General features: G+C 40.8%; 1 protein-coding gene and 1 long non-coding RNA gene across 2 annotated transcripts in view; one reads left to right on the forward strand and one right to left on the reverse strand.

Moving 5' to 3' along the window:
* The first annotated feature begins 2,615 nt into the window (after nt 1-2,615).
* The window catches only part of BFSP1 (beaded filament structural protein 1), a 55,101-nt gene continuing 41,147 nt past the window's right edge, over nt 2,616-16,569 (forward strand). The window contains exons 1-2 of the mRNA XM_027840366.1: nt 2,616-2,977; nt 9,196-9,256. Of these exons, the coding sequence (XP_027696167.1) occupies nt 2,616-2,977; nt 9,196-9,256 (423 nt within the window). The remainder of the gene's footprint in view (nt 2,978-9,195; nt 9,257-16,569) is intronic.
* LOC114026657 lies at nt 6,811-14,540 on the reverse strand. The gene is made up of 3 exons (XR_003567138.1): nt 14,481-14,540; nt 10,317-10,433; nt 6,811-7,333 (listed from the first exon to the last, which is right to left on the reverse strand). It is a non-coding gene; the product is annotated as an uncharacterized LOC114026657 (long non-coding RNA).

Genomic DNA, 16,569 nt, shown 5'->3' on the forward strand with positions numbered 1-16,569 from the left:
TAAAGGTTCTCTTTGGAAATCCCCTATTCCTGTCAGATAATGATATAACCTGCTGGTATAAAACTTTACATTAATCAATACCTATATCTCCAGCCATTCAGCAAGAAGACTTGTTTATACCCCTCAGGAACTATACCAGTTTTCAAATTCCTCTTTCACTCTGAGCTTTGGAAATGACCTAAGATTTATAAACCTCCATCCAATCAGAAAACTTGGTAAATGTATTACTCAATTATGTTATTAATTGATTGATTCCTTTTTATTAACTATAAAAATGCTCTCTGTAAAAACATCTATTTGTCCTTGTACCAACTGAGTTTGTCTTGGACCCACTTTATTGGCAAATTGCCAGCCATTGCTAATAAACTGATTATGCTTGGAACTTTTTGCTTCAGTTTCTCTTATTCATAGATTTCAATTGCAACAGTTAGTGAAGGATATGACATTAAAAATCCCAGAAGAGTTAATCTTACTTTTGTAGATTATCTAAGAACTGTGATCTTATTGATGTTTGGTCATTTCAGTTGTGTCTGACTCTTTGTGACCCCATTGGGGGTTTTCTTGGCAAAGATACTGGAGTGGTTTGGCATTTCCTTTTCTAGCTCATTTGACAGATGAGGAAACTGAGGCAAAACAGGTTAAGTGACTTGCTCAGGGTCACACAGCTAGTAAGTGTCTGAGGCTAGATTTGAACTCAGAAAGATGAGTCTTCCTCACTACAGGATTCTTATTACCCTTATCATTACAATACTGGAACACTTCCTCAGCACCCTTTTAAGGGTGAATGAGCTAACAGAGTTTGTTATTCCTTCAATTTGAGAGTAGAAGCCCAGATGGAAAGGTGGGGAGGTGAGGTTTCTATCCTTGCATCTATTTTTTTCTTACTCTTAGTTGGAGCATTATGACCTATGAGGCAACTAGTTGGTGCAGTAGAGAGAACACGGTACCTCAGGAAGATCTGAGTTCAAATCTGGCATCAGATATTTATTTAGCTGTGTGACCTTGGGTAAGTCACTTGACCTTGGTCTGCCTCAGTTTCCTCAGCTATAAAATGAAGATCACAATAGCACCTACCTCATAGGGTAAAGATAAAATGAGATAATATTTGTAAAGTGCTTAAAGGCACAGTACCTGGCATGTACTAGGTGCTTAATAAAAATAAATGCTTGTTTCCCATCCCTAACCCCCACCATGTGGGTTTTGTAAGATAATGCCTGAGTTGCTAGTAGCTGACCCCAGGGAGGTGCCAGCACAGACCCTAGGGAAGCACATGTGGGCTCCAGCCCAAGGGAGCAGTTCCTTCGGTGACTATATCACATTCAGAAGTGAACAGGTGGGACCAAAGCTGTTTACAAGTGACTTCTTTAAGTTTGAGCCCACTGCCTCCAAGGACCAAGACCAGTCCCCTCTTATGGATAACTAATCAGGCTAAAAATAGTAATTAGCTCATGAGCCAGTATAAAAAAATTACAATACTACCTAAATTAATTTACTTATTCAGTGCCCTGCCAATCAAACTACCAATAGATTACTTTATAGAGTGAGAGGAAAGCAATAACAAAATATATTTGGAAGGAAAATAATGAATAAAGTGGGAAAGAAGGGGGCCTAACATCAGATCTCAAATTATAATACAAAATAGAAATCATAAAATATTTTGAGCTAGTTGAAAAATAGAGAGGTCAATCATTTGCACAGATTAGGTACACATTACACTAAAGCATATGAACCTAATAGCTTTGTGTTTGATAAACTTCTGGATTAAGGGCTCATTATTTGACAAAAACTCCTGGAAAAATTGGAAAGTAGTTTGACAGAAATTAGCAAGTTTTTATTGATTTTGGATCTTCTTATATCTTAAACTTACCTAGAATATTTTTGCTTTAGAAAGGTGAATTTTATATTTATTGAGTACCCACAGTAGTGTCACAGAAAACTTCACAGACAGCAGAGCAGCTGAGACGTGCCTAAAGGAAGCACTATACTTTATTAATTACTGCATTGCTGCTTAACTTATTTACTAATTGTCTCATGAGGGCTGAGAGAGCTGAACTTCCTTGTCCTTTGGTTTTCTATGTATACCATCCTGCCCTCATTTCCTTCACAATAACCTAACAATGAAACCAATCACAGAGAAATCATGCCTCTCATTCTTACCAGGCCTGCCATTCAGTAAAACAACTAGGGGCCTAAACAAATATAGAACAAAAAGCTACTAACCCATGATCTCGATTTAGCCTTTTAATTCTCAGGGCCTCTGTAGGGCACCTGATCCATGGCCTTCTAAACCAGCTTGCAAAAGCCAAAGCCCCCTCTCTTTTATGTTTCATGAGCTAGGGGATGGTGACACTCTGCCCGAATGCTGACCTGGTTCTAGAAAGGCAGAGAAGAGTGACGTGGGGGCACGCGGATATTTATTTAGAGGGTTGCTGGAATTCTGGCTCTTGGGACAGATGCAGAAAGCCAAGCATTTAGATATCGTGTTCATCTTGTTCCCCTACCACCCAGAAGTGTTATATTTGGTACCCACATTAGACGGAGGGAGACACCGCCCCTGGTGTGGGGCCAAAGAGAAGGAGAAGGGAGAAGGAGGTTCATAGGTACCCCAAGTGGCCATGTATAGGAGCACCTATCTGCGTGAGACCCGAAAGGAGAAATACGAGAGGGCTGATGAATTACATGGCTCAGGAGAGCTGAGTAGCCTGGGCCAGGCTCAAGGGCTGGAGAATCTGCAGGAGCTCAATGAACGCTTTGCCAATTACATCAACTGGGCCCGAGGGCTGGAGCAGCGCAATGCCATCTTCCGAAAGCAGTTAGAAACTTTCCAGCGTCTAGATGAGTTGACTAGCTTGGAGGAAGCATTTTCTGAGCAAATAGAGCTGAACCTTCAGCGGGCAAGGGACCTGGCTATTGACCGGGCCAAGCTGGAGCGGGAGGACAAGGATGCCCAACGGGTGCTCGATGAATTCCGAAATAAGTAAGCTTCGTTGGGATGGATGCAGGAGGAGGTGTGGCCTCTGAAGGTGGGGGTAACGGTGATGTTTGGCGGGAGCAAGGTGGCTAGAATAGAACTTTTCTACGATCGGGGCGGGCAATGTCCACTCTACCACTTATCAACAGCCATAGTCAGATAACTTCAAAGGGGGCGAAAATAGGATTCTAGAAATTGTTCAGGAAACTCATTTGCTAATTAGTGAATGAACATGGTACTCCTAAATGTTTTCTAGGGACTGTGTTTTTTTGCATGTACCATTAAGTACTGCTATATATATGTGCATGTGTATATACACACACAAATATATATGACACACAGAAACATACATATATACACATGCAAATCCAGAGTTAAAAGAGTTTGTCTAGATTTACCATGTATATTAACAGTAGAAGACTTACCTTTAACAAGAATCTTTGTTGTTCAGTCATTTCAGTCATGTCTGATTCTTTGTGACCCCATCTGGGGTTTTCTTGGCAAAGATACTGGAGTAGTTTGCCATTTCATTCTCCAGCTTTCTTTAACCATTTTATATTGTATCTATCAAGTGATATAAATTAGCTACATTTCCCATGATGCCCTTTATTTCTAGTTCTGATTATTGTTGTTTTTAAAAATGTGGTAAGGACAGAGATTCACATGTGTAATACCCAATAAAGGGATCAAATTTTGACTGACTCTGCTTTTAGATTAATTTTCATAAAATTCACCTATGTAAGACATGTACTTAGAGCCAAAGGGAAGGGAAAAATTATGCACTTGTCCCAAAATCCAAAAAGGTTATCAGGGTCATTTGGGCCCCAGATTTGCCTGAGAATTGAGGAAGCAACTTATTTATTTGGATCTTTGAAATAAAGGTGCTTTAAACTTTTAATTAAGGAAATCTCAGTTTTAAATTTAGTCATTTTTTTTTATTTTACTTGGTCCTTTTGTGATTTATCTGAGAAATTTCATTCCTTTACAAATGATCTGTTAAGAAAGTTTGCACTTAGAGAGGCAAGTTGAAACTTCTTTTAAAAATGAAATTACATTTTCATAATATTCCAGTCATATATAATTTGGTTTCATATTCCTCAGTTGAATGCATAACCAGTCCAAGCTAGAAAGTAGTAAAAAATATTGAGGCTCCAAGTGCAGAAATATATGTAGCCATCATCTATGAAGCCTACTAATGTAAGACTTATTCTATGCCTACGAGGTTAGAGGACTTCAGAAAGCAGAATTTTAATACATGGAAAGTAGCAGGAATTTCTACTGAGGGATTTATAGGCCATATTTAGGTTATTGTTTTTTGAGTCCAAACCTATGATTTTATCCATCCATTCCTCCACGCAGACCACCCAGTACCCATGCAGGTAGACAATTGTAATGCAGTTTTTAATTTTAGAAAATTACTTGAGTCCTTGAAAGATTTAGTGACTTGTCCTCACATGATCTGCTATGTTAGTAGGTCTTCCTGATTCCACAGACAGTTTCCGTATTCACTATGTCACACTTCACACTAGACTAGCAAAATGAAATAGGGTTTTGAGGCAATAGTTTGGACTATTTAACAAAAATATTGCTTTTGTCTCAATAATTTTACAGTGGTAACATATTATAGTGAAAAGAGCATTGCCAGGGGAACTGGGTTCAAATCCTGCCCTTTGAAGTTTACTACCTGTATAACCTTGGGCAAATCACTTAACTTTTCCTAAACTTTAATTTCTTTTTCTATAAATTGAGAAGAAGAGGGAAAGGAATAAGCATTTATATAATGTCTACTCTGTGCCAGATCCCGTGCTAAGCACTTTTTTTTTTAAAACAGATATCTTGGGGACAGCTAGGTGGTGCAATGGAGAGAGCACTGGCCCTGAAAACAGGAGGTCCTGAGTTCAAATCCAGACTCAGACACTTACTAGCTGTGTGACCCTGGGCAAGTCATTTAACTCCAATTGCGTCCAGAAAACAAAACAACATGAACCAAATATTATCTCATTTGATCCTCACAGAAACCTTTCAGGGTAGGGGCTATTCTTTTGACCCCCATTTTGCAGTTGAGGAAACTGAGGCAGATAGCGGTTAAGTGACCCGTTCAATGTCACACATAGGTAGTAAATATCTGAGACTGGATCTAAACTCCACTCTTCCTGATTCCAGGCCCAGCACTGTAGTCACTGTGCCACCAGCTGCCTAAAATGTTGGGGTAGGATTAGATAAAGTCTTAGGTCCCTCCCATGGTAGCTCTAGGTGATAATAACAGATAGTATTTATGTAATGCTTTAAGGTTTGCAAAGTGCTTTACATATGTTATCTCATTTTGTCTTCACACAAACCTTGTGAGGGCGGTGCTATAGTTATGCCCATTTTACTGATGAAAAAATTGAGACAGAGGTTAGATGATTTACCTAAGGTCACATAGTAAGTATCTAGGGCAGGATCTGAATTCAGGTCTTACTGACTCCAGGTCTAGTGCTCTATCCAATTAATTACCCAAGTGCTTTCTAGATCTAGCTCCTGTGCATTGAAATGTGCGTGCTTGTGTGTTTGTGTGTGTGTGTGTGTAGGGGGTGAGGGTGTATTTAAAATTACATTATTTACAATTAAAGAAGTTGTTCATTGTACTGTGGGGAATCCTTTCTTTAATGTATGGGAATCACAGGTATTAGCATTATATTATATTGAATGCTAAATATATATTTATGGAAGGAAGGGAAATAAGTATTTACATAGCATCTATTATGTGCCAGGTACTAGGCTAAGTGCTTTACAAATATTATCTCATTTAATCCTTACAGAAATCCTGGAAGGTAGGTGCTATTATTATCCCCGTTTTTAAGGTTGAGGAAACTGAGGTAGACAGAGGTTAAGTGATTTGCCTAGGGTCACACAACTAGTAAGCGTCTGAGACTAAATTTGAACTCAGGTCTTCCTGACTCCAGGTTCAGTGCTCTATCTATTGTGTCACCTAGAAGCCTAGTACCAAAACCCTGGTCAGTGTTAAGAAGGAGAGAGGAGAAAATTCATGAATCTGACTTCTGTTTCCAAAGATATGTTCAAAGCTAATTTTATCTATTAAAGAAACAACTCTTGCCTTGATTAAAACTATGAGAACTATCACAGAATCATAGAATTTTAGAACTGAAAGGGATCTTGAAGATCTTGTAGTTTAAAGGATCATAAAATTGTTTTTTTAAATAAATTTTTATTTATCATTTCATTATTTCATTATATTTTTAATATAGAAATATAATATATAATTATATTCATTATTTCATTATTTTCCAACTATTTTTAAAAAGTTTTTTCATTTTTAAAAATTTGAGTTTCAAATTCTCTCCCTCCCTCCTGCCCCTACCTCACCCCTTGAAAAAGCAATATGATATTGATTATACACATGAAATCATACAAAATATATTTACATATTAGTCATAAAAATTTTTTAAACCTTATTTTTAAAAAATTCTATAACCTTATTTCAATGTAATTGGTTTCCTTTGTAATCCTTTGTGTTTATTTTATGTCTTGGAAAAAAATCGGAGAAGGGGTGCGTAAGTTTTACCTGTGGAGAGGTCCCTGACACAAAGGGATCCTTGACACCAGAACAGTTAAGAATCCCTGAGCCAGCCCACCCCCTCAGTGGAGAGATAAGAGAGCTCAAGGTTCTCTAGGTGGAGTGTTTTATCTAAGGTCTCATGTGCTGGTAATCTGGATCCTGGTCCTGTGAGTCTGTTCTTGGACCCTGGGCCATCCCCCACTCCTCCCTGCCCCATTAGGAAAGATTACACTTATGAAATTCAAGTATACTTGCAAAATACCAACCTACTTTCCTTTATTAAAGTCCAGCTAGCAAGACAAAATGAGGGGCAGCTTGACAGAGTGGACAGAGTGGCCTAGGAGTTAGGAAGACCTGGGTTCCAGTCCTTTCATTGACAGATTAAAAACTACGTGACCCAGACTAAGGCATTTGACCAATAGGTCAACTCTCTAAAACCATAAATTGCAGAGAAGGCGCTAACTGTATTGGCAAAGCAAGTTCCCCGTTGGAAGCGCTACCCATGACGATGGCATTTTGGGTCTTGTTCTTGTCTCCTACCTTGGAAATAAAAATCTAAACACATAATTTAAAAATTCACCAATTGTATTTCCCCATAGTGAACTCCAGTTTAGACTGGATGTGTGTGAATACATAAAGGAACCTGTGCTCCGTTGGCTCCGTGATGCAGAGGAAGGAGGAAAGTTATTTTGGGAATCGGCATCTCCGCTTCCTGCACGTGGAAAGATTTCCCAAGTTTCCTTTTCTCAGCACACCATTGTGCTGAGTTGCTCTCCTTTGTTTCCAATGCAGTGGTATTTTCCCTAGAGTTAGGGAGAGAAACCCCACAGAAATAAGAGGATGTTTGTCTGTTAAATTGCAGTGCTTCAGAAGGTCTGTAATTTCGTCTCGGTGGGTACTTTCTCCACTAATGTGGATTTTGACCTCCATGCCCCTCCCCCACCTCCACTCCCTTTACCTTAGTAGTAGATGGTCTTCATAAAGGCAAAAGGGGATAAGCATTTACGTAGTATGTGATATGTGCCTGGTGCTGTACTAAGGGTTGGGTTTTTTTTGTTTTTTTTTACAAATATTATCTCATTTGATCCTCACAACAATCCTGGGAGGTAGGTGTTCTTATTATCCACATTTTACAGTTGAGGAAACTGAGGCAAACAAGGGTTTAAGTGACTTGCCCAGGGTCACCCAGCTAGTAAGTGTCTGAGGCCAGATCTTCCTGACTCCAGGCCCATTGTTCTATCCACTGTTTCACCAGCTGCCTCCATATGCCTTCCTAAAATGTTGAGGCCAAAAAAGGCATTGCCTAGTGGCCAGTCTAAATGCCACCAGGCTGATGGGCCCAGGGTCTATCTCCAGGTCTGTCCTCTAAACCTTTCCAGCTTGGTAGGATCTATCCAGAGCATGGACTGTTGACATAGTCTTTGAAAATCTAGGGTCATCCCCATACTATGATGAAGTAGCTTCAGAGGAGGAGCTCCAGGGGAACATATACACACATGCACACATGCACGTACATACATATAAATCTATATACATGCATACACACATACAACTATATACATATTTATATATATATATGTAGAGAGAGAGAGAGAGAGAGAGAGAGTGTGTGTGTATAAATACATGTATATAATTAAGGGCAGCTAGGTGCAGTGGATAGAGTGCCAGGCCTGGGGTCAGGAAGACTCATTTTCCTGAGTTAAAATCTGGCCTCAGACATTTTCTAGCAGTGTGACCCTGGGAAAGTCACTTAACCTGATTTGCCTCAGTTTCCTCATCTGTCAAATCAGCTGGAGAAGGAAATGGCAAACCACTCGAGTATCTTTTCCAACAAAACCCCAAATGGGGTCAAAAATAGTCAGACATGACTGAAAAATGACTGAACAACAACATGTATGTAATTCTGTATACATTTTTGGAATATAGTAATAGCATTTATATAGTGCTTTAAAGTTTTCAAAGAGCTTTACAAATATTATATGATTTGATCCTTATAACAATTCTGGGAGGCAATGTGCCATTATTATCCCCTTTTTGCACATGAGGAAACTGAGGCAGACAGATGTTACATGACTTGCCTAGTGTTACACGTCTAGTAAATGACTGAGGCTGGATTTGAACTCAGTCTTCCTGACTCTCAGTCTGGTGATCCATTCACAGCAACACCTAGCTACCTGGTCCTAATCAACCTTTTGAGTCGGAGTGTCCTCCCCAGCCCACATTCTATGGTCTAGTAAGCATGGTCTTCCTCCCGTTCCTTATCCATGGCACTCCATTTCCTGTCTCCTTGACTTTGTACTGGCTGTCCCTCATGCCTGGGGCACCCTCCAGACTCACTTTGACTTCTCAGAATCCTTAGCTTCCTTCAAGGCTCACCCCAAGTACCCTCCACACAACGCCTTTCTTGAACCCCCTAGTTACTCATGCCCCCTCTGTGCATACATACCTGATAGAATGTAAAGATAGGGTAAGTCTTTTTGGGGTAGGAGCTGTTTAATTTTTGCCTTCGTAGCCCCAGAACCTAGTTTGGTACCTGGCCCATGGAAGGTGCTTAATAAATGCTTGTTGACTGATGTTAGATTGCTTGTAGATCATTAGCACAGTCTACAGTTTGTGTGATTGGTACATAAGCTGCTTACTTGTCCTTTATGCGTTCAATTTGCAGGTATCAAAATGAATGTGAATATCAGCTCCTGCTGAAAGAAACGCTTGAACGACTGAACAAGGTGAGCTTATTACATCCTTGGGTTTGGGCAGGTTCACAGACAATGCTGTATTGAATCGCTGTGATGTCTGCTTAATGTATTTCCCCTTCAAGTAACTTTACAATTTGGATTTGGTTAAGTAGTTATTTTATTCTCTCTCTCCCTCTGTCTCTTTCTTTCTCGATTTCTCTCTCTCTCATTCTCTCTCTTTCTCTCTCTCTCTCCCTCTCTCCCCCATGTCTGTCTGTCTCTGTGAGGTAGTTACTAGAGGTATTGTTATTCCTATTTTATAGATTATGAAATTGAGGCTCACAGAGGCAGGTGACTTTTCCAGGGTCACACTATTAATAAATGTTGAAGGCTGGACTTGAAAATTCTACACAGATGTTTTGGGGGAACATATTTTTAAGGGGGCTTGTTTGCTTTTTTTGTTGAGAAGTGTCTGTTGTATCAAAAAAAGTATCAAATTTAAGAAAAATATGATACATCATGGGTACATAACCAGAAGGGAGCCTAGGTTGAGGTACTCCCTAAGAGGTAAGTCCAGAAGGTCAAACCAGCTTATCTAGTGACTACACTTCAGGCAGGTCAATCAGCATGGGAAGTTCACTAGTACTATAGCCATGGGTACTTCCAGGAGAAGTAAGAGAGGTGGTGCTAAGATTACTGGAAGCTCAGGGCTAGATAGGCAAATGGCTTTCTTACAGGGTCCGGGCACTACAGCCTGAACAAATACCTTGGCAGCACATTGTAGGAGGGAAAAGGTGGTCTAGTGGATAGAGCTCTGGATCAGATGTCAGCAGAGCTGGGTTTAATCCATACTGTGTGCCCAGAAGGAAGTCACTTAATCGCCAAGAGTCTGTTTTCCTCAGCTGTAAAATTTGGATAGTAATATTTACTGTACCTGTCTTGCAGGATTGTTGTGAGTAAATCTTAAAGTGATACACACATATGTATATTGATCTATATCTACCTGTATTCTATATAATCTCCGAAGATCCTTATCCTAATTACCAATCTCACTGATGAGTCTCCAGTCCTGCAAAAACGCTACATTTCCCCCTCAGTGTTCTTGGGGTACCTTTGAAGAGTCATGGTGGTCTCCAACGCCACAGGTCCAGTGTGTTTCCCCCAGGATGATCAGTTGAGAATCATTTTAGTCAGCCAGCCTTTAGTAACTTTTAGAAAGGGTATTTTGCTAAAGTTTTTAAAAAGGAAAGAAAGAGGAAACAAGAATTTATGAAACACCTACTATGTGCCAAGCAGTGGACTAAATACTTCACAAATATTATTTCCTTTGATCCTCACAACAACCTTGGGAGGTAGGTGCTATTATTATTCATGTTTTACAGTTGAGGAAACTGAGGAAGGCAGCAGTTTAAATGACTTATCTCAGAGTCAGACAGTTAATCTGAGGCTGGATTTGAGCTCAGGTCTTTAGTAAGAAGAGTTGATATAAAACATCTTGTCAAACGTCTGAGCAACTCTTTCCCAATGCAGAAGACCAGGGAAAAATGGGCTTAAGCTTCACCAGCACATGGGGCAAAAGGGTAGCCCACAGCTCCTGGTTGCTGCAAATCCTTTTCTCTTGTTTGTGAGGTGATTAAATAGTTCCCTTTGGGTGTGATGTGGTTTCTTTCTGGGGTTCCTTGCAGAGCCACAAATTTATGACCAGTCTATGTTGGGCTCCCAGTACTGACAAAGACATTATTTGCTCTGAGGATGCTATAAGAGAACATGGAAATATGATGGGAACATGAAAAGTCTCAACCCCTTCAAAACTTAGAAGGTCTTCCTCTGGCCAAAAGGGAAGGAGATCTAAAGCCAAAAAACCAAGGCCTCTTTTCCCCAGCTGGAATGACATATTCCCTCCAATTTCTGGAAATACTCTAACTGTAATGAACTTGATAATTTATAAGACCCCTGGGCTATGGCCTATCAAAGGACTCCATCCTTACACACACACACACACACACACACACACACACACACACACACACACACCCCTCCCAAAAAACACACATACATCCACCAGGGGGAGCTTGTGAGTAGGCCAGGGGCCATACAGAGCTCTGCCCATTCCAGGAGCTGGCTGTCCAGCAGTTGAAGAGCCGGAGTTCTCCTGTTTAGACCCAGAGCTTTGTACAAAGTCCTCACTTCTTCCTCTTATGCTAGGCTATTATTGCAAGCAGCTGTTTGGGAAGGTTGCTCAACTCTCCTCTCGGTCTCACAGAAAGTTTTTTTCAAAAGAAAAAGAAAATAAGTCAAAGGTTTGAAATGGGATTTGTGCAATCTTCAGGGTTATGAAAGTAGTAGATCCTCTGCTGCTCAATTTGTCGCCTTCTTTCTCCCCTCCCCCGAAACCTGAAACAAAAGGAAGTCTTCTCTTTAAAAGAATGTGGTTCTCCCCTCCCCCTCCCCCCTTATTCTGCATAATTCAATGGGGATAGGGACTGGCCTTGTTACTTCATTCATGTAAGGAATTCCCAGATGAGGAAGTATCCTCCACGAATGCAAATTGGCACCTGCTACGAGACATGTAGAGAGCTGCCGAGAACACTGAGCAGTTCTAAGTGCCTTACCCGGAGTCTGACAGCCAGTAAGTGTTTGCAGAACATGAAGCCAAGTTTTCCTGGCTCCAAGGCTGACCCTCTAGCCACTGGGTCTAATTCAACTGAAAACAAAAATTTGGGCAGTGCAACTCAATAGCCAGTCAATACAGTTCAGGTCTGTTGTCCAACAAACGTTTTTCTTTTTAAAGAGATAGTTTTGGTTAAATAGCATAAGCACAAAATTAAATGGAGAAATTGAAACTCTTAATCCTGGCTGAAGAAACAGGGAAGAGAAAATGGAAAAACAGGAAGTGAAAGGACTGACTGACAAAAAGGGAAATTTGACCTTTATCTGGATTGTGAAAGGGAGGGGGAGAGGAAGACGGTTGCCATCTTGTCCTTCTGAGTCACCTGATCAGAAGCAAAAATCCCGCAGATTCTGCCCAAATGCCCCTACCACTCATCCATTCCTGCCCATCGCTCTCCTCCGCCTTTACTCAGGCACATTGTATTCTGACCCTCTCTCAGCTATGCATGGTGATTCCTCTGAAGCTGCCTACTTTGGGCTTCCTCTTTCTTCCTAGAAGTCTATTAAATTCAAGGTCAAAAATAAGAGCACAGGAATCGACCTCTGGATAGCCTCACCAGCCAGAAGCTGTGTTCCCCTATGATGTTTTCTAGGCAACATTTGTGGGCATGGCAAAGGCAGATCACACATAAATATTAACTAATTGATTTATTTGTGGGCGTGGCAAAGGCAGATCGAATATAAATATTAAATAATTATTTATTAATTGATGAGAGTGACTTCGGCAAATGGATACAGAGCAAGCCTAGAACTCAGGAAGACCTGAGTTCTTCCCAGTCCCTCCCCCCAGGCAATGGAGTTAAGTGAATTGCCCAGAGTCACACAGCTAGTGAATGTTATGTGTCTGAGGCCAGATTTGAACTCAGGTCCTCCTGACTCCAGGGCTGATGCTCTATCCACTGTGCCACCTAGCTGCCCCCCAATTTTTTTTCTTTTTTTTTTGGTGAGGTGATCAGGGTTAAATGACTTGCCCAGGGTCACACAGTTAGTAAGTTTCAAGTGTCTGAGGTCAGATTTGAACTCAGGTCCTCCTGACTCCAAGGCTGGACCTCTATCTACTGTACCACCTTGCTGCCATGGAAGACCTGATTTCAAATACCACCTGTGATATATTTTGGCTGTGGGACCCTGGGCAAGTCATTTAAGCTTTTGATGTTCTAGGCAGCTTGCTAAGACCATGCAATTTTCAGAGAGGTGGCTTATCTACTTTGGCAGCGGGAGTTTCCCTCTCCAGGAATCCCTTGTAACCAATGAAATCACAGGTAGAGTCCCTATCTCTATCCTTGTTGATTGATGGTGCTACCACATCACCCCTGTACCCGGTACCAAGGCATATTTAACTTGCTAAAAGTTTGAGTGTCTTTGTTTGAACTGCAGACCAGTTCAGAAATGTGTACACCCTGTCAAGCTCTTTTCTTTTAACTCCATCCACCTGATGTAATCCTTCTTGTACTTTGCTTCCATTGTCATGTTTCTTGGTAATCTGACTCCCTTGAAAAGTCCATGCTGCTTATGGGGTAATTGGATAAAAAACTGGACGGCTCTTTACCCAAGGGAATATAGGTAGGGGAGTAGGATGATTTGGAATTGGCGTAACAGAGACAGAAGCTGCTCTACAATCTGGGGAAGTCAGGGCAGCTTGGCCATTCTGGGAGCAGAAATAAATGTTAGAGCAAGGGTAACCCGTGCCTGCTGGATCTTCCTCAGATCATGCTCTCCTCTCAGGAAGTTGGGCATTGGTTGTGTAAACACAATGGCTCAGATTTCTTTTTTCAATTGTATATTACACTTTGGGTTAAGTAAATATAGTAACTGAGCAGGCAGATCTGGCTGAGAATAGCAGTTGGCTGGACACATCTCTGACCAAATAATTAGATCAAATAAACAAAGTTTTATGGTTCTGGCAGCGTCTTATCTCCAATATTTAACCACATTTTTCTTAGTTTTGTTTCATCCCAAATGGTCTCTTAAAAAAAGGCACAACCTAGAGTTACAGAAATATTCAAGTCAAGTCAAAAAACATCTCCATGTACCAGGCACTGTGCTAAGAATACAAATACAACCACTCAGAAAGACCATTCTTGCCCTCAAGGAACTTACTTTCTAAGAGGGAAAGACAACACATAAAAGAAAGCTGAAAAAGATATATGTCTTGTGGGGAGGGTACCCACTGGGGGCATGATGAGGAAAGTCTGCAGAGGAACCCAGAAAAGAGTAAAGATGTGGCTGACATACTTCTTTCCTTAAAATGGAAATACTGGAAGAAAACAACCAATCAGAGAAAAGATTTACAGAGACACTATGTATGGCCTGTGTGAGAAGGAAGACCCAGGGCAGAGGCCACTGCTAGGGTGAGGAGGCTGCAGGGGCAGGCAAGGTGAACAGGGTGAGAAGGCTGCTATGATATGGTAGGTAAAGAGTAGGAATCAGAAGTAAAGCTCAGAATAGAATGAAGGAATTCCATTCAAAGTATTAAAAAGAAAGAGGCTTTGTAGAAATAATTGGTTGAATAATTGCTTCTCCAGGCGAAAATGCTATTATGCATTGAAAAGGCTTAGTTTAAAAAATTATTTTCACAAAACCATCAGACATAAGCAGTACTAACCTCAGAGAGAATGGTGGCCCTGTGGCTGCATCCATCCAACAGCTCAGAATTAAGTTTACATCACAATTTCTCTTAGTGTGTGATTTTGTTGAGAAATTCTGGTGATGTCCAAATCACAACTTTGTTATGAAATAAAAATTCTAGTGAGGTGAATGAATAACCAGAATGCTTTCAGAACTCTTTGTAATTAATTTAATTCGATGGGCTTTTATTAAGTGACTGCTGCAGGGGTGGGGAACCTACGGCATTGTGTTTGTCTATGGGGATCGGTCAGGGTGGAAGAGAAGGGCTAGGGGTTAGAGGAGGGAAGATATAAAAATTCATCCATTTATTCCTCTGACAAAAGGCATTCAGGGACTATCACGTACAAAACACAGAATTCCTGAAAAGGGATAGATTCTGGGGGAAACAAAAATTTTGGGTAAGATAACAGTTCCTAGCCCTTGTAGACTTTGGTCGGAGGGTAAGACATAAGTACCAATAACTTTGATACAAGATGTCATGTGGTACCTTGGCAGGTTGGTGGCCTAATGGATAGAGCACTGGACTTGGAGTCAGGAAGTCCTAAGTTCAAATCCTGCCTAAAATACTTATTAGCTGTGTGACCCTGGGCAAGCTACTTCACCTCTCTATGCTTTGGTTCCCTTATCTGTAATATGAGGGGATTGGACTTGCTATCCTTGCACTTCTAGCTCTAAAGTAATTTAATTTGACAGGCTTTTATTAAGTGACTGCTACAGGGGTGGGGAGCCTATGGCAGTGTGCTTGTATGTGGGATGGGTCAGAGAGCTATAAAACAAAGTGAACTTCAAGGAGAAAGGTTGTTTCCCAACTGGGAGCAACTGGGAGGATCAGGAAAGGCTTCCTGGAGGAAGAGGCATTTGAATTAGACTTTCAAGGATAGGTTGGAATTCAATGGGCAAAAAGGGAGAGAAAAGACATTCTAGGCTTAGGGGACAGTGGAAATGAAGGTGTTAAGGTGGGGAGGTACTTTGAACATAGGGGATAGGAAGGTCAGTTTTGCTGGAACATAATGTGCATGGAGGGTGATACTCTGAGATAAGACTGGACACGTTCCATGTCATCAGGCTATGGAGATGGTGGTGGCCTGGAATATCAGGCAAAAGGGCTTGAGCTTTACTTATTAAGAATTTGAGAAGCATTGAAGGGTTTTAAACAGGACAGACCAGCTCATTAGGAAGGTTGCTCTGGCAGCTATATAAAGAAGGTAGTAGAGTTAGGAGTCTGTTATAACAATGTAGGTAAGAGGTAATGAGGGCCTGAGCACAGCAGGGAGGATGGAAAAGAGGAGCAGAGATGGGAGAGACTAGAGAGGCTAAAATAACAAACTTTAAAAGGAATTGGACTTTGGGAGGGTCAAAGATGATTGAAGTTAACAAACTGGGTCTCTTGGAGGATAGTGGTAACATTAAAAGGCATGGGAATTTGGAAGGAGGGGCATGTTTTAGAGGGAACAGGGTGAATTCACTTTGGGACATAAAGATTTGCATAATTTGAGACATAATAAATGCACATTGAATTGAAATTATTGGACATGTTGAAGTCTAGGTGACTATAGGTAATCCCTGGGTAAGGATATCTAGCAGAAAGTTGGACATGTGGGATCAGAATTCAGGGTGGGGCCTGGAGATCTCTGAGTATAGAAAGAAGGGAAGGGAATGGGTATTAATTAATTAGTTAATTAATTACTATGTGCCAGACATACCAAGTCTTTTACAAATATTATCTCACTTAATCTTCATAACAACCCTGTGAGGTAGGTGCTAATATTATTCTCATTTTATAGTTGAGGAAACTGAGGCAGCTAAACATTGGGACTTAGCCAAGGTCACTCCCTTTTCCCAACCCCTTCCAGTAAATGTCTGGGGGTCAGGTTTGAATTTGTATCTTTCTGCCTTTAGGCCCAGCACCTTTACCTATTGCTCCACTTAGCTGACTCTAAAGGGCAGGATTTTGGGGGACACATTTAGAAGACTTGAGGAGAAGGAAAGATAATTGGCGAAAGAGACAGAAAAGGATGGAAAAGATTTATTTCCCAACTTGGCCTAATTTTGCATATCAGTCGATC

This window comes from Vombatus ursinus, unplaced genomic scaffold (genome assembly GCF_900497805.2).
Source record: "Vombatus ursinus unplaced genomic scaffold, bare-nosed wombat genome assembly UNPS02014841.1, whole genome shotgun sequence".
Classification (NCBI taxonomy): domain Eukaryota; kingdom Metazoa; phylum Chordata; class Mammalia; order Diprotodontia; family Vombatidae; genus Vombatus; species Vombatus ursinus.